Here is a 24,025-nt window from a genome sequence, read left to right on the forward strand (position 1 = left end):
ATAATGGATTTTCCTACTTTTAGAGGAACTGCCCTAAAGAAATCTTCTATGGATTCTATCAAGAAGTTTTTTTACATTAGTAAGGATCTAAAAACAAACATGAAAAAAATTGGTAAGCTTGACAAGACTCATTTCATAAATGTGATATTACCACCACTTGAGAGCAACTTACCTATCCACCCTACCAATTTATCTTAAAATTTCTCGATCATTGATCTTCACATCTGTTTAGAATCAGACTTTGCTCTAAGGGAAAATCTCAAATAAGTCATAGGGAATGAGTTCACTCAACACCAAATTCTACAAGCCTATTTCTCCAAGACCTCATTTTCTATACCCACTCCGAGCAAACTACTCTTTTAAAAGTTGATCTTGAGTCTTGAGATTCCTTGATAACAACTTAGAATCCTTTTAATGGTAATAAAAAATCTCAAGTTAGGCTCGCATAAGACAACCGTGTCATCTAGGAATTAAAGATGAGTAATCGCCAAACCTCTATTACATATATCAATCCCAATACATTCTCCTAACTAGATTGCCTTGCTCATCAATACACTAAACCCTTTAGCTATATAGTTAAATAGGAAAGGTGATAAGGGTTACCCTTGCCTTAACCTTCTACCTATTTGGAATTATCTTGTAAAAGTCTCATTCACTAAAATTAATATTCTAACTATCACCACACACCTTTTTATTCACCTCTTCCACCTCTCAACAATCCTTCTTAGAGAGTACCAACTCTAACCATTCTTAACTCATTGTGTCATAGGCCTTCTCAAAGTCTATTTTCAATAAGAGACCACCATCATCGTTCTACTTCGTGATGCCTACCACTTCATTTGCAATTAGAGCATAGTCCATGAGTTGTCCACCTTTGATGAAAGTGAACTATTTATTCCCTACTATTTCTCCTGTCATTTTTCTTAATCTATTGGCTAAAACTTTTGTCGTTGTCTTATAAAAGCTCCTTACCTGATTCATTGGGCGATAACCCTTGATGCTCTCTAGGTTTTTGCATTTTGGGATCAAGGTAATGAATGTGGAGTTGACTTTCCTATCCATGTATCGTGTGTAAAAGAGCTCTTGCATGAAACTCATTATTTCCCGTTCAACCGATTTCGTTTACTTTTAAAGAAATTAAGATTGAATCCGTTACATCAAAGTACCTTGTTCCCATCACATGATTCAATGGCCATTTAAACTTTGCCTTTTAAAAAATGTCTATCCAATTTTCTCGTTGACCTAGGACTTAATTTCTTGAAGACCCCGTTGAAACTTCTCAAACTTATCACCTTCTAGGATCAGTATCCTTTTTCAAAGTAGTTGAAAATTCTTTCTTTAATTAGCTTAAGATCTTCGACCTTTTGGTGACATATTTCACTTTTTATGGAAAATTCCTTATCCTTCTAGTATATGCAACAACATGGAAAAACTTTGTATTCTTGTCCCTTTCCAAATACCATTTCACCTTTGATTTTTGTTGCCATAACCTCTTTTCATCCCTTTATAGCTTCCATTTCTACCCTATTCCTTTCCATTCTCTAACTCTAATTCAAGATTATGGATATCCTACTCCATAATTTTATTTTTTCTTTCATGTCCCCAAATATTTTTTATTGCCAACTTCTTAAATAGAGTTTTGATGCCTTTAACTTCCCTATACGCCCTTCGTGTTTGCCCTTTCCCTTCCATACTTTACCACACTTGACAAAACATTTTTGAAAAACTCTCCTTCTCCAACCAATGATTTAAAAATTTGAAGAGTTTTGGGCTTCAGTCAACCTCCATCTCATCTATTACCATAAGATTATGGTCAAATAACAACGCTATTCGACATTATTGGATGATTTTCTAATGAATCTCCAAAATCTCTCCAGTAACCAAGAACCTATCTAGTACGTTGAAGGCAACTATCTCCCAAAAATATCTCCAACATTTACCACTTATCATGGGGAAGTCTACTAGTTGCATCTCTTCTATAAAACCCTAAATTTTTCCATGGTTGTTCTAATCACATAGTTTCTTATCTGTTCATCTAATATTCTAGTGACATTAAAATCCCCCTTCCCAAAAATCTATAGAACCTTGTTCTCCTTTAATTTGGTTCCCAATTCCTCCCATAATCTTTGTCTCCATTGTTAGAGTTAGGTATGTAAATATTTCCCATTCCACATCTTAAATTGTCCCTTTTAAATCTGTCTATCAATAACATATATCTCAAATATTCAACCTTTTAATCCAAGACGAAACAATCCTTTTCATAAATACTATCCAAACCCTGTAAAATGCCTACTGATCCAATATAATGTCCTTTAAACTTGTTACTTCCTTAAGCGTCCCTAGACTACGTTTTATTCATATTTTCCAATTTGGTCTCCTATAACATGATAAAGTCAAGTCCTCCCTACACACTAAACTCGTAACCACCTTTTTTTTTCCTTACAACCTAAGCCTTTGACATTCCAATTATGAATTACATAATTAAAATTAAAAACCACTAAAAAAAAGACAATAGTGTGTACCTTATTGATGAGTCATGATTTGCTTCGCCCCTAGTGATGATCTGTTTTCTCTAGTTGCTCAAAATCCAATACAATCTTCTCTCTATCCCACTAGAAAACCACGCCCAATTAATTGCTCAATTCCCAAATCACCCTAGCTTTTTTTTTTTTTAACATTGAATTGTGATGTTGGTTGTCTCTGCTCGAGATTGAGTCCTTTTTACTCTGCTGCACTTCTTTATTCCCATCAATTAGCACTTGATTGATTTTCCTCTTCAAACGCCTTCTTCTCTTTAAGTTTGATTCTGATTTTATCTTCTTGTAAATACGACAGTCTACCTCTCTTTCTTTTGATTTATCTAATTGCCTCAATTTCTTTACACTCCACTAAATCGACATCTTCCTCAATCCCCTAAATTAGTTTCTTCATCCTTTTTCAAATCATTATAAAAAACCCTTGATCCATTTCCTTTTTACCTCAAATCAAATACCCTCAAAACAATACTCTCACTCGCTATATTGTCATACTTTTTAGAATCCATCGAATACTCGATTATCAAAACCACTTTCTTTTCACTTTACGAAACATTCCTTTCACCTCCACTCGATTATTTTTCTTTGTTCTATTCCTATGTTACCTGAGACTACCATGCTACAAACATCATTCCTAATCACTTAACAAGCCAACTTTTCCATTTTAAGTGTTTGATGTGTGTTTTGCTGTGTGTTTTTTTTTTCTGTCTTTCTACACTTTCAATGTTCTCCTTTATCTCTATTATCGATGCTATCTTTGTTCTCTTTAAAGCCTAGACATTAATTTATCATTCCATCCTTAATTGGAAAATAGGCCCTCAACTTATCATCCTTCGAACCATCAACTCAATGGTGGTTGACTTCCACATTTAGGCTCTTACCCTTTATGACAGTTATAATTACTAGATCCATTTTCTCCCCAGCATTATCTAGCTCGATTTCATCTGTGTGGTTTCTATTTTCTCCATTCAATTCCTTTATCGATGAGCTCCCTTCTATAAGCCTTTAATTGCTCACATTGGCTTGGTATTGGATGGGTTTGTTTGATATGTTTTGAAGTCCCATTTATATAACTTGGGCTTTCTCTTCTTCCTTCAATTTATGTTGGTTCGAGGTGTCTAACGATGTCCCAACAATACTTTCCAATCTTGTTCATCACTCATCCATCTTTTGCCATTACACCGTTTCGAATGAGTCAACCTTTTCATTTTTTTTAAATAATCCATCCATCTTTCTCACCTTTTTTGTAGCCTTTTTTTTCTTTTTCCCTTTTTCTTTTTTTGTCTATTATTCAAACTTTTTGCAATCAATTTTTTGATGAAATTAGATTAATAATGTAATTTTTGTTAGTACTCTATATTTAATTTTTTGTATTATCCAAAAAACACGTCACTACTTAAAAAACCTACTCTTCAAAAAATGATAAAATGACGAGATGCGTTTGGTGTAGTGCACTTTTTCTGGATGGAATGATGACTCATCACAAAACATAGGCTAATTTGTGCCAACTATCATGTAATATAAAATTTCATATATCATTTCTACAATTTAATGTGATGTCGTTCTTGACGCTAGTCTTGCTAGCATATTAATGTAGGTTCATGAGAACAAGAGTTTTAGGTTAGGAACAGAGCTTAATGTTGACTAGAATTGCTTGGGTTGTCTCCACTTGCTCTTTGTCACCCTTTTTTTACTTGCATACGTTTAGCAACGACTTTCTCATTCTCACAAGCCAATTAAAACTTCCTTGACTCCTCTTTTCCTACCCATACAACATCCCTTACCTCAGGTCTTGGGTCTATCTAGCCCTCATTACTTGTTGACAACTCAACATCATGAGTTCTCCAGTTTTCTGTTTATTAGAGTCCTTTTGATGTGGACTCCTCCTCTCACTTCTCCTTTTCATTCTCATCATACATGGAAAGGCCACACTAATCCTTTGGGTCGACAATTGATAAGTAGACTGCATATGTCTTGCCATTTGCCTCGATCCTCACCCTCGTCAAAATGATATTCTTGCTTTTTACTTTTACCAAGATAAAGGCTCTGTCAAATCTCTCTTTCTCGTGAGTGGATTTATCCATTACCACTAGTTGTCATTGGTTTTCACCAATGGTAGTGAAAATGTTCTTATGTCGGAGAATGATTGGAAGTTCATATACCTTCATTCATATCCTTATATTCCTTAAGCTCTCAAAATTTGGATAAGGATAATTTTCTCAAACCAGTTCAAAAATATTTTTGAATAGTGTTCGACTAAAGCTTCCATTTCTTCTCTGTCAAAGAAAGTTAAAATGATAAAGAAACCTTCAACAAGACAAGCTTTGACCGAGACTCCCTCCATGGATAATCTTGTTTAGATCGTTGTACAGCTCATCCATGCCTTTAACTTCCCTACCATAATGCATATAAGCCATGCCATGTCTTCATCCAGAATGTTGGTGGTCAGACACACCTTTACCTCACCTTTGGCCTTTGCACCTTTGCCTTGTTGCATTATTTCTCCTATACTAGGCTTTTCGCTACTACCTTATTCTACCATTAACCTGCCTTTGACCTCCTTATATTCCATTTGCTACCTTCATTTTCTTTATCACTATTGCCTACCCTTTTGAGCACCTCACTGTACATTCTATTGTCTAGCCCCTTCTCCATGTTTCCTATTTGCACCGATTGTCTTTGCTCTACTTTTTCCACCTATTGTCTTAGCTTTACACTTTCACTTGCTTTTTCCTTTTTGTTCTCACTGTTTTAGCTTTGGTGACTATTATCCTCCTCTTATCAATTAGCCCTACTTTGTGGCTTTTTTCCATATTTCTTACCTCTCCATATCTAAAGAAGGCAAAGTTTGTACCTCTCTTCTTAATCTCGATGTTTCTCCATGAGATAAAAACGTTCACCACCTCGCTGAACCTCTCAAAGAACTCTTTCAGGGTAGACCAAGTCACTCTCTTACTAAGGTTATCCACGAATACAGTATGATGTCTATCTAATAATCTTCGATTCAATTGTCTCGTTGTTAGGCCTTTTCCCGCTTCCCTCTCTCCATCGCAGCTTACTCATTTTTTTAACAACCCTTTCTTTCTATGCTTATTTTTATTTACTTATAACATAATTGTAGTGTAATGCTATTTTTTGAATTCAATAGTTAGGGTACTATCCTATTACTCAAAAATAATATAGAGTTAATAAATATATCGAGAATTTATTTATATGAATAATCTTCTGAGAATTGAATTATTGTATAGTTTTAACATTTTTCAAAATTCTAGATTACGTTATCCATGCCACTTATTAATTATGACTAATGAGAAGCTATGGATAAAAAGACAACCCTTGGATTTATATTGTGAAAGTTGTCCACTCCCCGCATGCTAAGCCCACTACAAATGACAACTCTCTAAAAGCAATCTTTGGACAAGCTAATTTAATCACTCCAAAAAAAGTTATTACGGAATTGGAATCTAAACTTTATATCACTCTAAAAAAGGAACACGTCCACGTGGCAGCTTTAGAGAGAATATCCATGTGTCGAATGATTAAGCAAATCTGAAGCAAACCTATGATCTTGAGATATCAAAGGTAAAAATCTCTTTTAGGGTTTTTTTTGAATGTATGTGATTTGACAAGATTCTTTGTCTAATTAAATTTTTTTAATTAGGATGGTGGGAGGATTGCTAACCTGCCTTTAAGGGGTTTTGGTTTATAAATACTTATACTTTGCTCAGAAAAGCAGCCAATGCTTTAAAGACCTTATAATGACTTAAGAATTTGTCACTAAAACAGAGGGCAACGCGTGAAGGCCAAGATACATGGAAAAAGTGATGGGAAAAAAGCCATGGAATCTAATATGGGGTGGCTCATTGGCTGGCGATGGAGTTGGGTTGCACATGAAAAAGTTATTTTCTGCTGACTAAACTGTCTACTTTCCTCCTACGAAACCACTCCCTTTCAAGTGGACGACTTCTATTAATATACCTTTTGATATATATCTATAATCTTGTCATAGAGTCATTATCTTCTTTCCGAGAAACTAACCTCATAAAATGTACAGAACCCACGTTTAAATGTCTTAAGATCTCTCTCCTTATCCGATATCGGATTGAAGTACTTCAATCTATTTTCTATGAAGAATTGGGCGTGACACTAGATATATAGTAAAGTTAAACGAAAAATCACTGTGTCTCTTTTTGTCACCATGCAGCTGTAGAAGGTGATTCGCTACAGGATGGAAACTGAAAAGGGAGAAAGATTAATCAAAAAGCTAGTTGGTGTGAGAGAGATTAAATTATTAAAGAAAGATTATTAGTGAAAGTGTATATAGGAAGGCTGTCGAGTAATTATTCTGTCAAAGCGATTGAGGAGAATCCAAGGGAACAATATAAGGGCTGAAACTCTAACGCAAGAGAAGCCACTGTTAGACAAGTTCTTGGGGAGGGGAGTAGTTTTGCAACAACCTCGAAGCTAGTCCAAACTAGTGGGAGGTTGTGTGCACAGGAGAGCTAGCACAACACACACTCTTACAAAAGAAAATAAAGAGAAAACAGATTTAATCAAAGGTTAATCAGATGGCCCGTGGTAGAGTTCAGATGAAGCGCATTGAGAACCCGGTGCACAGGCAGGTTACCTTCTGCAAGCGGCGAGCTGGCCTGCTTAAGAAGGCTAGGGAGCTCTCTGTGCTATGCGATGCTGAAATTGGAGTTGTCATTTTCTCTGCCCATGGAAAGCTCTATGAGCTAGCCACCAAAGGGTTTGTTCTCTCCCTTTTTAGATAAATTACGTTCATTGTATAAATACACACCTATAGACAGACTTAATGTAGCATGACAAACAAACAAGCCTTAGTCTTGTCAAGGAGATAGAGAGGGATAACAATCCTTAGAGACCAACTCTTAATTCTTCAATAGTTTAAGCACAATTTCTTTGCTGCATGTGAAAGTTTATTAATCTTTCTTGATTTGTCTTTTGCAAGGACCATGCAAGGGCTTATTGAGAGGTATACCAACTACAACGGAGGAACTCCGCCTGATGAAGCCATAGCGGAACCTATTGTAAGTGAAATCTTCACGTCTCATATTCTTGTCTCATACGAATTCTTCTGTATATATTACATAAAGTACAAAAACGAATATTATCACTATCTATATTGGTATTGGCAAAGTGGCTGTTGAATCAGATTCTTCTTATTCAACTTATCTATGGAAATATTATCCCTATTATTACTCAAGATGCCCGAAAATATCCCAAGTTCTAACCACTTAAGAAATTCTTTAGATTGTATAAATGCTGATGAGGAGAATAAATGTTGAATAATCAAAGTCATATTTTTCTTTGTTTAAAAAATGCTTTCCATGAGATTAACTTGCTCGTGATGATGCAGAAAATACAGAAATTGTTTTGACACAAGTGGAAGCAAATAACCAAACACAAAGAATACACAATTTTTATCAGGGATAGACTCTACAATTTCACTAACAAACTTCCAAGATTACAATTTTCACAAACGAAAAAAGATAAACTTGAGATATATGTGTTAGTTTACCTTGTTCTCAATTAAACCAAAAGAGATGATTACTTAATCAAATTTAAGATACTGCTAACGAGAAGCTTGTTTAAACCCATGAATATACTTTTGAGTCTACACACAAGAAAATCTTCACCATTCTTCTTAAATCCTTCAAGTTGCAACGTATAAACTTATTCAACAAGATTCCCATTCAAAAAGACAACCTTACATCCATATGGATTAGTTCTAAATCATAGAAGTTACCAGTGTCATAACCACTCTAAACAACATCCTTAATTAATCAATACCTTCTTTTTGAGTAAAATCTTTAGTAACCAATTTGACTTTAAATCTTTCAATCTTCTCTTTGGAATCTTTCTTGGTCTTGTAAGCCCATTTACAACCAATGGGATTGCAACCTTTATTTAGCTCAAACAATCTCCCACACACCATTGTGTGAAATAGATTGCACCTTATCCCTCATTGCATCTCACCATAGATCTAATTTAGAACTAGAACACTTCTAAGAAAGTTACTAGATCAACTACATGGTCAATATCATAATCATTGTCTGCTAGATTGAATTTATAAATGTCTAAAAAAAGAGCAGACTTCCATATCCTTATGAATCTTCTTTATGGCATCTGTTCTTATTTGTGGCATCTGTCCTACAACATTCTAATGTTAAGTGACATCATCAAAAGCTAGTTAATCTTTTTTATGTTCCCTAACTAGTGTATGTGGCACAGTATCCTTTTGTATAGGTATAAGAGTACTTAAGTCCTAATATGCTCTTTTCTATCTCTATCATGAGAGCGACTACTATCAGCCATATGTAACTCTAGAAACTTAGTTATCTTTACTTTAACAATTTTATTATGTCTACGTGAGCAATAAAATTTATAGACTTTATAATGATCTGAGTTCTTGATAAAATAGCAATGACTGAAACAATACTGTATCTTAGTTTTTATGGATCATAAAGGCAAACTTCTGAAGAACATCCCTAAACATATAAATGACTAAAAGTAGGTTTCCATCAAGTCCAAAGCTAGAAAGAGAATTTAGGTATAGATTGGTAGGAATTCTATTTTAGATATACACATCTATTTTGATTGCTTCAAAATTTTGGTAAATTAACCTTACTCATCGTATCCTTCAAGGTATGATTCCGACTTTCAACCATATCATTTTGTTCAAGATTACCAAGTAGTATATTGGGGCACTATTCACAATTTTTTAAAAATTTTGCAAATGAACCCTTTTGCTACCCTGTTGTGTAGTGTCCACCATAATATTCACCACCCTTAGAAGAGTTGACAATTTTAATGGTTTTTCTTAACTATTTCCCAACTTTAGTCTTAAAGATCTTAAATTTATCAAGAGCTTCAAATTTTTTTTTAATAAATAACATGTAACCACAACGAGAAAAATCATTAATAAATATTACAAATTATCTACTATTGTAGATAGTAGGGGTATATGGTCCACTTATGTCAATGTAAATGAGTTCAAATAAATCAAATGTTCTATTTGATCTCTTTCTTTTATCTCAGTCATCTTACCCCTACAACAGTTAGCATTTGCCCCCACGTCATCAAAATAAAACTAGGCATGATGTTATACTTTATCAACTATTCTACAATTTCCTTAGAAATGTAATTAGTTTTTCATGCCACAATATAGAAGATGTTTCTCTTATGTAGGGTCTTTTGGCAACTCTTTCAACTTAATATGACGTGACATAAGTATTAATTAGTAAGCTACACGTAGTCTATATAATTACGAGTCAAAGAATACAAGTCAATATTTTTTGAATCATTACTTATCCTAATAATTGAATCCTTCATTTCAAAACTTAACTAGCAATGTCTAATAAAAAAATTGAAACTAATTTTAAGGAAAACTATTCCTACTAACTCGACTTTCACCTCTACTTTGTTGCCGATCATGACTCTAAACTCATCCTTATTTGACTTCATCTTACTTATGAATCTCTTCATGTTCGTAATTCACTAGTCAAGCTTTGTATTTGAGACAATTTTGTTTCTTATGTCCCTTTTTCTTACAAAACAAACACTTATGTTCCTTCTTGATGACAACTTTAAGACCTTTTACACTGGCTAATTGATTGACCAGATTCTTTCCTTTTATCCTGAACTTTTTAGGCGTAATAGATTTAATAAACCATCTTAATGATGCACTTCCTAACTTTTCCTATTTCATCTTAATTTATGGAATAAAATCTTTTTGAAAAAATGTCAATTTCAACATTTGATGACACCCTATACCTTTACGTTACTACAATTAAGAACTCCTTTATTTTAATGATATTAGGAAATCCACTTAACATGTGTAGAAGAATTGCCCTCTTAACAACAAGTAACTATTGTAACTTGACCAGCCATTAGTGTTTTGAGCAATTAAATGGGAGCTTACTAATGGAGGGTCTTTTTCATTTTTTTAATGAAGAAATGGCTTAACAAAACAAAAAAAAAAAAAAAGCAAGTAAAATTATTGGATCTCTTTCATGTATCAAAGGCTTTCCTATCATTCTCAAAACTTTCAAGAAAGTGTTTTGTAGGTATATCTACATTCATAGCTAGACCTATGACTTTTGTAGATGGATCTACATTTTTAATTCTTAAAGTTTTACCTAGTCAAAATCTCAATGATGGCTATATTATTATAGACGAAAAAGGTAATTGAAAATTTAAACAATGTAACTTAATTTGAAAAACTAGGATAATCAAAATACTCCAAATCATAAATTAATATATCCAAAAGATATAGGTTATCATCATGTAAACACCTTTGGCTTGAATCCAGGACGGATCTAGAAATTTTCTGAATGGTGTCATAACTAAAATAATAATAATAATTAAAAAATATAAATAAGTTAAAATCTATAAAGTAGAAGTTTTAACATTAAATTAAAAGAATGTAAATTTAGTACATTTATTTAATACTTTAAAGTAAAAATATCTAAGATAACTATAATTATCCACAACAATTTTTCATATTTTGAAAACGGTGCAAGATAACATCAATTGAAACACTATCAAATACATCTGTTTCAATGCATGTCACTGGGCTATCAAATTAATCAAAAAAAATTTAGACATGAAGTATTTAAAAACTTAATTTGGATTGAAAATTACTTACAATTGAAACCTAGATTAATTGTTTTGGGAGAGTACAAAACACAACCAGGGACCAAGAAAAAGGAAGCATTACTGTGGGTCTCAAGAGTAAGACTTGAATTTTTTGTGTGGAAGAGCAGTTTAAGTTTTGACGTTTTTAATAACATCTTAAATTATAGAAGGAAATTTTTTGTATTTCCATGTAGTATTTAAATAATAATATATAAGTTACTTTTGATAAATCTACTTTTACTTGGAGTCTTTGATCCCATTCCTTATAAATTGCAAACAAATTAGAAGGTTAATTAGTATATTAACTATATAAAATTTTAGATAACTTGTATAACAAGTAAATATTTTCTTGTAAGTGAGTGGCGTCACGTGACACTACTTCTATGAATGTAGATCCACCTTTGGGTTGAATGCATGACATGTAATTAAGAACCTTTTAACATAAAAGCAATTGTGAGAATATAACACAACTCTGTAACTTACCATGTTTGGGTGAATAAACTACTAGAGCTAGCCATCTCCATAAACATGTTTTAATGTACTACCCTTTAATTTTAATATAAAAATATCACCTTTGGGTGAATGAATGTACACCAAAACTAAAGACATCCCTAAAACATATGAGAATGATAATTCCACAACACTAGCTAGTTGGTCACTTTGGTGACTACAATTCAACTAGCGTATATGGAAACTTCTTCCATAATAGGATATTGCTTTATAATATGTACTCATACAAACTTCACAGTATGATTTTCTTTATTTTGTCATTAACTTAATAAGCATGGGGCATTATACTCAAAAAATTTTACCTACATATGTGACATAACCCTATGAGATATTCAATCATTATATCTCTAGCCATGTCATTAAATAAACTTGTTACATTGAAAAATTGGAAAATATCACTTTATAAGGTTTTAATTATCAATTTGTACTCTATAACTTTATTTGAAAGTATATAAAATGTATAAATATCTAGGGAGAATACATGCCACCATTAAACTCGAAATATGCATGTTAGTTTTGTCTCATGCATTCTAGAAATATCTCACCAAAATATATGGAATAATCAATGAAGTGCACATAATAAATAAATAGATAAATACCAAACATGCACTAAAAATCAGAAAAATTACCCAAACAAGTAATGATAAGAGAGTGGATAGAATTTCCAAAAACAAAAGGTCAAACTCGATTTGAACTTTTCCATTCAAGCTCAATTAAAACACCTTTCTTATAAATCCCATTCATCAAAATCTTTTAAAGCAACATAAATCAAGATTAACGGCCTAATGATTTTGGCTTTCATACCCATTCTTGACCAATTTTGGTTTTCTAATTATTTGATCCTTTAAATCTTATATTTATGCAATCAAAACTTATGTTTTATCTCTATAAAATAAACCAACTTATTTATAAAAAGATAAATTCAAACGAAAACAAATAAAATACCAAGGTTTTAACCGATTCATGAACTGGATTTTAAATTTAGCCTTTGTATTAAGAGAAACAAAAGATATATGTTAATTCAAATTAAAATGCACCAATTGGGGTCTATTTTCAACAAATTCAAACCATACCGGAAGATCCATTCCCACAAGTATAATATCTAAAAATGGTAGTGCCTAATTTGACGAAATCTATAGGTTTAATCAAGTTTTACCTTAATAACAATTTTAACTCATTAAGAATAAATAATCAATGTAATTTAACAAAATTACATAGAATCAAGTTATTCTTGGCTTAAAATTGTTAAAACTTGCAACCCTTGAAAAACCCAATTTCTCAAACACATTTCATTCAATTACATGAATATAATCCAACCTAACAACCATATGATCGATAATATATCATCAATTAAGCATGCTCGGAATTTAATTACACTATTTATAAGGAAATTATGAATTTTAATAGTGTAATCATACAAATTCAAAACAACACAAGACCTTAACATGCAGTCATTTTAATCAAATAAAAAATATAATTCTTTAGGTTTCTAAATCCTAATCATGGTGGCTCTAATATAATTTGAAAAACCTTATGTATAATTAATTTATACTAATCTAAGATCTACTATAGCAAGAATTTCGAACACAAAAGCATACATGATTTCTTATATGTGATTTGATAACGAAAGCAATATTGACTAGTTTAACTGTTGAGATTCAGTGTACTAGATCTTCTTCCTCCTTTTCTAATAACTCTCTAATGAATGAGACTTTAATGTTGTTGTGTAGAAGGAGAGGAGACCTAGCCATACTTTTATGTAGTTAGTCCCTAGTCCTTCCTATCATAGGATTTAGGGTTTCCTACATAAGCCTACATTCTTAAACCACATTTAATATTGGAGAGTAACCACTTTATTAGATCATTTTTTTTTTTTGGAAAAGCAAACTATTAGCTCATATTATGGACTACAATGTTGTCACTTTATCAAGACCAAATAAGCTTAGCCTGTTTTTATATAAAAAGTAAAATAAATTAAATAATGTAAGTCCACATTTTATTATTCGAAAAAATCTAACATAATATTCATGTGTCTTATGCACAAATTAAAAAAGTTTCCAATTTTTATTTTTTTATTTATGAAAATTTTATTAAATATATCCAGGAAGCAAAAAAGGAGATTGACATGCTGAAGCAAGAGATTGAAATACTTCAGAAAGGTCTCAGGTAATAGAAATTCATTTACTTTTGACATTATCACATATAGTTTCTTGTAGGTTCTTTATCTTATTTATTTGTTTATCAGAGTTTGCTAGAAAAAGTTAATATATTCATCCTTGCATATTGTTATACTAAAAGTTTTATCTTTCTCATAAAGGTACTGTTTTGAAATTGTCCAAGAAACAACAAATATAAAACCTAAAAAAATCAAGCAAACAGAAAAACATAAGAATTTACATGGTTCGACCTCTTAGTTACGTCTACGAAGTGAAACCATTCTTTTACTATTGAGAAATTAAAGTACAATAAACCTAAAATCCCTTGCACACCCTCTCTCAATAACCTCTCAAGAACACTCACCTAAATCACTCTAACGTCACTTAAAGCAAAAGATAGAGTTATAAGGTGTTTCTTCTCTATAGCTCCAAAAGCATACTCATAATTCTAAAACCTAGAGATCCACTTTTATAATATAAAAGTCTAAAGAAAAATGGGATTCAAACTTGATGTGGAATAAAAAGTTTAAAACCATACAACTATTCAATGTTGTAAATAAACAAGAATCCTAGTCAATAAGATTTAGAATTCTAGCTAACCTAAAACTTCAACAAATCTCCATCTTTGACATGAGCTCAAACTCCTTAAACTCATTAGTTGCATCCAACTACAATTTCCTAACTCCACCTACTTTCCAACACGTTGAACAACTCTCCAAGCATAAGACTTTCTAATACCTTGAATAACTTTCCAAGCACAAGACTTTTCAAACCATTGACCTTTAAAATTAACACAACTACACAAACCGAATCAAGTATGGTCCAATACTCGATTCCACAAAAGAGCCAATGCACTTGTGTAGCCATCAAGTAAATAACACTAATTAACTTTGAAAAGGGATCTCAATGACTCTTCTAATTCACCGTTAGTAAGATTTTTCATCTTTTCACTCTTTTCTACACCATGGGTCCCTTTCATCACCTTCTTGGTAAATGAAATCTCACTATGGTAGCTATTATCTCATGTGCACTATTCCCATCCCTTTGAAGCCTTACTTTCTAGATTATACAAAACATTATGCAAATTCCCCTTCATCAGGACCATGTTGTCTTGTGTGACTTTTATCACTCCATCACAAGTAGAATGTCCATACCTTTTAGAGTCTAAGAAGCCCAATGATATTAAATTCTTACACATCTCTAGGACATATGTCACATTACCCAAATAGCACACAACTCTATCAAACATTTTGATTTTCACCACTCCTAAACCCATAACCTTCATTATTGACTTATTGTCAAAAGTCAAATTCTTGATCACCCTTTCCTGAAGTAAATCAAAATAATCCTTTTAATAGCATATGTGAGTAGCAAAAGCAAAATCTAAATACCAACCAAAATTTGCATCCATGTTTTTTATGATTGTAAGGACATCACAATCTTCATCGTTAGCAATGAAAGCACACTCAACTTTGTTTTTGTTAGTTTCATCCTTTTTGTAGGACAATCATTGAGACCATTCAAGAAACAGAAAACATTATCTTTTCAGGACTGACTAATGAATTCCTAGAAACATTCTGATTTAAAATTTTCACACTTACAATGAGGAAAAAGCCTATAATTTCTAAGCTCCTCCCATAACGCATTCAACTTAGAAAAAATACGCATCAATTGACCTAATTCCCAGTGTAAATTAACAAAGAGATAATTGTAAATTACATGTCCATGCATCATCCGATTGACTAAACCTCCTTTTCAAGGTTTCCCATATCGAAGGAGTAGTGTTCATATAAAACACAATAGCTACCACTTACAGCAAAATGGACTCCAATAGCCAAGCGACTAAAAGGTTGTTACAGCAGCTCCATGACACAAATATCTCACCAATGGTTTGTGGCTCCATAATTGTTCCATCAACAAATCCAACTTTGTTCCTAATCACCAAGGCTAGAACGAAAAGGACGAGTTCAAGCCATGTAATTGGTGGAAGTTAACTTAGGAGCAATGACCATCGAGCCTTGATGGTTAGAGTGGTGGAAAAAGTAAAGTGAAACGAGGAAAACCATTGCGTAGGATTTTAACACAAAGATTTGACATTTCTAGAAATTTCAAAGAAAAAATAGAAAAAATGCAAGAATCAATTGATAGAATTAAAGATAATCGGAAAATGAACAATAGATTTCAAGAAAAAATACAACAAAAAGCGATAAGCGCGCTGATACCATATAGAAAGTATGAATGCCAACGAATAATGAGAGAGAAAATGGGTTTTGATCTTGAGTTCTCTATTGAATCCAAACATGAAGTGTTTGTAAATTACAATGTTGGTTTATATTGACCACTAAGTTTCTAGTACTTACAAAATTGACACTAATTGAATTGTATAGCTGTTAACACTATTTACTTAATTGCCACTAATACATTAACTTAAATTACATCATATGACTAAATTCTTCAACACAACAAAACAAATCTTATTGTATTGATAGCCATGTATATTACTCAAATATATATATCATGTATATTAAAATCTTATATGGATTTTTCACAGGTATATGTTTGGAGGGGGATCAGAAATTATGACATTAGATGAACTCGTTGTGCTTGAAAAGCATTTAGAAATTTGGATCTATCATATTCGATCAGCAAAGGTATAATTCATTTTCATTATAATTTACTTGAATTAATTTCCAATTAATACCACAATTTTAGTTCATAATTTTTTGTATTTGGCACTTGAAATGCAGATGGACATTTTGTTTCAAGAAATTCAAATGTTGAGGAACAAGGTTAGTATGATTAATATCATATATAGACAAAATAAGTAAGATTGAAATATGCTGAAACGTGCTACAAGGTTACATATACTTTTATTTTTTTAATTAATTATTAATTATTTTATGAGTAGGTAGATGATCAGAAAAAAAAAGAATATAAATATTTTGATTACTATTATTTTTATATGATAGTCAGTTTAAATTAAAATCATATAAATTGTAACTTCAAATATAAAAATATAAATTAAACAAATAATTAAAAAATTAAATTTAAATAATAGTGATAAACGTACATTAAAGGAAAGAAAAAAGAATAAAAATAAAAATGCAATGATGGGCCTTTTTTTTCTTTTCTTTACTTTTGATTAAATTGTATACAAAAAAATTTATTATAACTTAGAATAATTTGTGTCTTTAGGTGAGAAAAAAAAAAGAGAGAGAAAGCGACATATGACAAAGAAGAAAAAAATAAAAAGGAAAAATAGGAAAATGAATTTTTTTGTGAACATAATTTTTCTCTTAATTCATTTTGCTACCCATCTTTAGTTTTCATATGTCTTTTTTAGATATTTTCTTTAAAAATTATAATTTAAAATAATACATGAATATAAAATTGGATTAATTAATTTGTTTTTTTTAAATCACAAATGCCACTGAGTAGCATGGAGAAAATACTACTTTTATTAACAAATTTGACAAAAATTTCAGCATTCAACAACAACTACGGGTAAATTTTGTGTATGAATACCATTTTTAATTAATTCTTCACATATTCCTATCCATTTACTAAATTTTTTTATCCAGCTATTTTTTTTAATTTTAATTTTAGTTTTTATTTAATTGTTTTAGGATGAAATTTGATCTAAAAAATTGTACTTAAACCTTGCCCAACATAAATTCCTCAATCAATTTTATTTATTCTTGAAAAAGAACATAATAGTTTAATTATATAAAAGTCAAATAAACAGAGTACGAAAAAGAGAATTTAAATATAAATATGAAACATTTGTATATGCTTAGTGCATACATTCTCTTTCTAAAATTTATTTATATAGAAATGCAAATCCTGGTTTTTATTAAAAAAAAAGAGTATTAATAATTAAATTACAATGTAAAAAGCATCGTATTAATAACTAAATGTAAAAACTTGGTAAGACTCGCGAGCCACTTGAGTCGAGTATTAAGAAATTTGAAATTGACTCAACTCATTACTTGAGTGGCTCAACGGGTCAAGTTCAAGAATTCATTAAGTCAAGTCTGAGTAGCTTGCTCATTTACACTATACCCCATTGATGTTATTATTAGAGATTGTTATTTTGTAGTAGCTGAAAATTAGTCATTCAAAAATGATTTTTGAGTATTAGGATACTTTATTTTGTGATTACTAATATCTATAAAGTAATTAAAGGATAAATCTAGATATCTTTTCTACTTTTTAATGATACTAATTGTGAAGTTTTTATCTATTTATTTATAAGCCATTCAAAAATTTCATTAGCAAATGAGGTTACTTTAAATTCGTAATCCTCCATAGAGGAACACAAGTTTACCCAATCACCCTATACATATTTTAGCCTTAATTAACCCTTTACAAAAGTCGGAAACCACCATGTACAAGTCCCAAAAAGATCACCTGGGAACAGAGTTAATACACTGCCTAAGGCCATTCAAATTCCCTAAGCAAAGAACAATGCACAAAGACCATTCAGTGCTCAACAAAGCTTAAAATCAGCCAGCAGCAACGGTAATCTCTTGCCAGTCTCCAAGCATAGGTATCATAATGCAGATTTTCAAACATCAGCTACGAACCACAAGCATAGAGTTAACCCATAACAAACATGCACAGAACAACATCAAACACAAATATAGGAGAGGGAAATTGCACAACATTAGACAGCAGCTAGTTAGGTCACATATCACAATCCCATGTGGAATCAATGCAGAGGCTTCCTAGGGGTACAATAAGACAACCTTCGCACCTTTTAGCTGCTCAACAATCAATGTAAACAAGGCCTTCTCCTCTTCAAATCCACACCACCAGTATGTCCTGCCTCGAAATGCCTGTTTGGCCAAATGATGGGCACCCTCACTTGCCTCTCTAAGGACAGTCACCACCTTGACCGCACCAATCATGTCGTTTAGTTCGTCTTACCTCTAGAATTCCCTCCACCACTTCCATGGTCTAACCTACACAATAACAAACCAAGTAGCAGCATTTTAATAGTCAGTTTCAATAATCAAAGATTCATAGTCAGTTTCAATAATCAAAGATTCAGGGCCCAACCATACCATTTGGCAAAAATTTTCCATAGCTCTCTCAATGGCTTTAATCTCCGCATAATTTAAGTCAGCTTCCCTTATTGGCTTGGAAAATAGCACTAACATCTTCCGTTGGTCATCCCTCACTACTCGTTTTGTGTGCTCGGTTTTCCTTTAGCAACCCCCTCTTATGGACTTTATCACCATGTTGACTTAATGATATTTTGATCTTCCTGAGCAGATTTCACCCAATAGAATGATATTAATTTCACCAAGTCCACCAAAGTTCCTATTTCCCATTTCTTTCCCTCAAACACCATTTCATTTCTAGCACCCCCACAAGGACCATAGTGCTGCCCCTCACATTAGCATTCCTCTCATCCTTTCCTCTCCATGAAAGATGGACAACATTAGGGAAACACCTCACTATTCCCCACCAACTCACTATCTTACCACAAAATTGACAACGCCACTTACAGCACAAAATGACATGATTGCAATCCTCTTCAACCTCCTTGCACCATGGGTATAGTAAGCTAACGACATAAAACATTGTACCTTTGAAGGCACTTTTGCTTTCCATATCAACCCCAAAAAATTGTCATTGGTAACCTCCAAAAGATTGCCCATCAAATGGGTGAGTTTTTTTACCCAAAAACTACCGTGATTGTCTAACTCCCAAATAAGACGATCCTCCACTCCTTCTCTCACTCTAATTCCCTCTAATTTTTCTCAAAATTGTGTCTCTAGACCTTTCTCCCACTCATACAGTGATCTACAAAACTCAATCACCCACTCTCTTTCTCATGTTTCCTCATTTCTAAAGTAGACGCTCACCATCACTCTCTTATTGCATACCAAAAAGAAAAGTCATGGAAATAGGACTTTCAAAGGTTTATTCTCCAACCATTCATCCAACCAAAACAAGAATTTTTTTTTGTCTTTTCCAAGTAACCACCTATGACCCTCTATCCCAATGTAACTCGATAATCTGTTGGCTTTCTTTAAATTCATCACGTCCTTCAACATCTTTGATATTGTATTGCTCTTTTTGGCTGAAGGGACTCACTCCATCTCGTCCTCATATTTTTCTTTTATGACCCTCCTCTAACCTTGGGCCTACAAACTGCTTCCCATCTCACTTTCCTTATCTTCTTTTATCCTTTGTAATTTCTTTTGCCTTTATATGCAATTTTATGGATGTTGTTTAAATCATTTAGTGGTAGTATTTTCAAAATAGTGTTAATTATTAAAATAAACTTATTCTTATTGTAGTTGCTTTCATATATAATAATGTAGGAATTTTATTTCATATATAAATGTTTTATTAAGTTTCTAGAGTTGGCTCAATTAGGAAACTCTTAATTGTCTAATATAATAAAAATTTGAATTCAAATAAATAATTTAATATTATAATTTTAAAATGTAAAAATATAGTTAACTTTTCATGATTTTAAATATGAATTGAATGGTTATATTTATGTTTAATAGTTTTTTTTTTTTAATTTTTTGTTAAAGGAAGGGATACTGAATGCTGCAAATAAGTATCTTCAAGATAAGGTAACAATTACACATTATTAGTATTTTATCATTATCATACATGCAACTAACTCATATAAATTGTTTGTTAATGCAGATAGAAGAGAATAGCAGCAACACTGACTTTACTACAATCAACACTAATATGCCGCATCCACTAACCATAGCAAATAATATATTTTGAAGTTAAAATTTTATCTATCTTTATATTATCAATGATAGAGTTATTTGTATTGTAAAAATATATAGTATTATTGTGTGGTATAGATGTGATACACTTAATAAATAAACAATGAAATGTTGTCTTTCATGTGAAAAAGTGTGTAAGTTAAATTGAAAAATGTACTGTGAAACTAGTAGTGTTACTTTAGTTTTAAAATTTTCAATAAAAATATGATTTGACGTTAAATAAATTAATTTGGATCCCTTTCTCTCTCTCTCTCTCTCTCTCATTTGCAGGTGTGGAAGTGTGTATATACACTAACAATTACAAGAATGTATATTTTTCTTTCTTATTTGTACCTACAAACTAATTAAACTTTTTTTTCAAAAAAAAAATTATAGTTGTTAATTGTTGTAGCTTATCCCTTTGTTGTATATGTCAATCGAAGTAGGTCAGGGAGGGCAGGAGAAAGCATAGGGAGATAGGAGACAAAAATGAGATGAATGCCACTGGGTTTCGATTAGGCCAACGGTTGGGGAAAGGAGGAAGTGTTATTATTGCTTGTTCTAAGTGCTCACTCAATCGTTTCAGTCATGGAAGCCCAAGAAGGAACCTAGCAATGGACAATTCTAGTGCTACCTATTGACATGATTATAGTAATCGAGATTTCAGAACCCAGACGCATAACCAAGAGTGAATCAATGGAATATAAATTGATGCAGAGATTTTGAAACACAAACGCATAACCAAAAAGTGAATCAGTAGAATATTAATCCGTGGAAATCATGAAAGCCACCTTAGAGACTCCACCATCTTTCTCATTTTTCTAAACAACCATCCATCCAACAAAGATATAATCAGCCTTTCTCTTATATTATCTGAAAGTTTCTATGAATGCAGGATTTTAATTTTTTGAATCAATCAAAACAATTGTTATTTAATATAAGAGCCACAATCTACCACAAGAAAAATATAAGTCAAAATGAAGATATTTCAAAAAGTAATTTAAGTGCCTCACCTTCAACAAGATTTACAATTTTTTAGGAAAAACTATTGTTCATTAATTCTCATGGCCAACTAAGTTGCAACCTTCGCTTATATAGATATACTAATAGACTTGGATCCACTTGGCCCAATCCATAGTCTAACAAGATTCATATATAAAACCCAAAAGAAGAATGCATTCATTCTATCATTATTGACTTAAGTTCATGTTATCTCATGACTAATATTTTACTTGAAATTTCATTTAATTTAATATTATCATTTAGTTTCTTATAGTAATTAAGAAACCTTTTTTACTCACTAATTGTAATAATGTCTATCAATTGACCTCCACAATAAAATCAAAATAGTCCCTTGCATTACAATCATTACTAAGCAGTCTTTTCACCATATCATATTCCACATGAGATTTATGGATTCCACTATCACATCCAACCCATGTAATACCAATTTTTTATTTTCATTATTGCTAGACTTTGAAAAATATTTTTCTTCAAAAACACTTTTATATAATATTAATTTCCAAAACACTTGTAGAAAACATACCGACTGGATTTTTTGAGTCCAACAATCTTATGAAATCGCTTAAATATCTTTCCCAATAAGTAATGGTCACTACCAAAAAATAGGATTTTATTGACGAAAAATTTTTCATCAATAAATTTGTCACTAATTGTTGAATAGAACAGCGACGAAATATTGACGGAACTCATTCAGTTGGTAATAAAATGGCACGCAATAAAGTAAGATGGCATCGTTTTTACCAACAAAATTATTCCATTGGTAACGCTATTACCAACAAAATTTATTGACTATATTGCCGATACATTAATTGGTCAATGATTGCTTATGGAAATTCGGTCAGTGAGACAATTGAAACGACTTATAATAGTATCAACAAAATTACCAACGAAATATTTCATCGATGATTTATTTTTAATTATAGACAGAATTTTTCGTCGGTAAATTAAAATTAAAATCCCAATGCAACAGTTTTCTCTCCATTTCCCCTTCTCCCTTTTCCCTTCACCTCTATGTCTCCTTCACTCTCTTACCACTTGATCTTGTCACCCGAACTTATGCTTGACTTGATGGCGCCTTTCGCCGACCATAAACCCAACCGTCCATCAATTCGACCCAACCCTCCTAATCATTCAGGTCCCCTTCCTCACACTTCTCCCATCTACCCACCCCCGACCTCCATTGAAGCTGTCGTCTGAAAGTCAATGTCTAAGTTCAAGCACAAAGTTACTAATAATCTCTAAAGGTTCTTTTTCCTTTTACTTTTTGTTAGATGAAAAAACTTGTATAAAATACCCACCGGGGGGGGGGGGTGTATTGGATTTTCAAGCTAAAGCTTTCACCTTTCCCTCAATAACAGATAAAGCATAAAACTTGTAAGCATAAATCAAGGAGAAAAAAAAATAAAGATGATCATAGCAGATAAAAAGAGAAGGGAAAAAAGAATAACACTTAGCCACAATTTTTATAGAGGTTTGACATTGACATTGACAATGCCTATGTCCTCTCCCTTGACATTACAAGGAGTTTGAATTCACTAAATCACTAGCTTTCTCAAATAGGTTTAGACATAACTTTTACAATCACTGCCTTTTCAAGGATAAATCATAACATATCACAAATCACTACCTTTTCAAAGGTAAAGCATAACTTATCACAAATCAGTACCATTTCAAGATTAAAGCACAACCTCTCTACCTTTTGCAATAAAGGTATAATTAAGCTTACTTTTCAAGATTCAAGTATAACTTATCTACCTTTTCAAGGAGGTATAACTTTTACAATAATGGATCACAAGATGTAATGCCTCTAGCTAGGTTGATTGAAGGCTTTAAGTACAAGGGAATGAAGTAAAGACCAAGGAATTTAAGCTATAAGCTAATGCTCAATTTTAGAGGATTTTGTAGAATGAGAAAGATATGATCTTAAGAAATGAAACCTTTATCTCTTCTTGGAATAAAGCTCTTTTTCCTCTTTTTTTCTTAGCTTTCTCCCATCCTTGGAATGAAGCTTCTGGAGATTTATATAGCCTTTCACACAATTTAGCAGTTAGAGAGAAAAGAGATTTTAAAATTCAAACCATTAAGACAACTTGAATCAAAATTGTTAGTCTTCGGATGCTCTTTGTTCCTCAAGAATCAAGCATTCACCTATAAAGAAGTCGATTCTTCCATCCTGCTTCAAGGTTGATACATTCTATCTCGCAAGAAACGAGCATTCATTTCCTAATAAATCGATTCTTCATGACTTTTGAGTGTTGTTTTGAAATTTTAAACTTTGGTTTTCCTGCTCAAATTTCCCCCATTTTTCTTCTCTAACAAGTTTCTCTCTTTTCTTTGGCTTCCTTAACAAGTTTCCTATCTTTCTCTTTTTGACTTTAAGAAATCAATCTTGGGAAAC

The 24,025-nt window shown here is 32.0% G+C and overlaps 1 protein-coding gene across 1 annotated transcript; it reads left to right on the top strand.

The window, feature by feature from the left end:
- The first annotated feature begins 6,960 nt into the window (after positions 1–6,960).
- Positions 6,961–20,850, top strand: AGL12 (AGAMOUS-like 12). Its single transcript, XM_018125434.2, has 7 exons — positions 6,961–7,284; positions 7,507–7,585; positions 13,810–13,871; positions 16,413–16,512; positions 16,609–16,650; positions 20,416–20,457; positions 20,534–20,850. Exons 1-7 carry the CDS (start codon positions 7,103–7,105, stop codon positions 20,618–20,620), a joined length of 594 nt encoding a protein of 197 aa, XP_017980923.2. The 5' UTR covers positions 6,961–7,102; the 3' UTR covers positions 20,621–20,850.
- Positions 20,851–24,025: the final 3,175 nt, after the last annotated feature.

This window comes from Theobroma cacao, chromosome 8 (assembly GCF_053813885.1).
Source record: "Theobroma cacao isolate CCN51 chromosome 8, ASM5381388v1, whole genome shotgun sequence".
NCBI lineage: Eukaryota > Viridiplantae > Streptophyta > Magnoliopsida > Malvales > Malvaceae > Theobroma > Theobroma cacao.

Coding starts and splice junctions, on each gene's coding strand:
- AGL12 (XM_018125434.2), top strand. CDS start 7,103: ATGGCCCGTGGTAGAGTTCAGATGAAGCGCATTGAGAACCCGGTGCAC. Junction 13,872..16,412: donor ATACTTCAGAAAGGTCTCAG/GTAATAGAAATT, acceptor GATTTTTCACAG/GTATATGTTTGGAGGGGGAT. Junction 16,651..20,415: donor TTCAAATGTTGAGGAACAAG/GTTAGTATGATT, acceptor TTTTTGTTAAAG/GAAGGGATACTGAATGCTGC.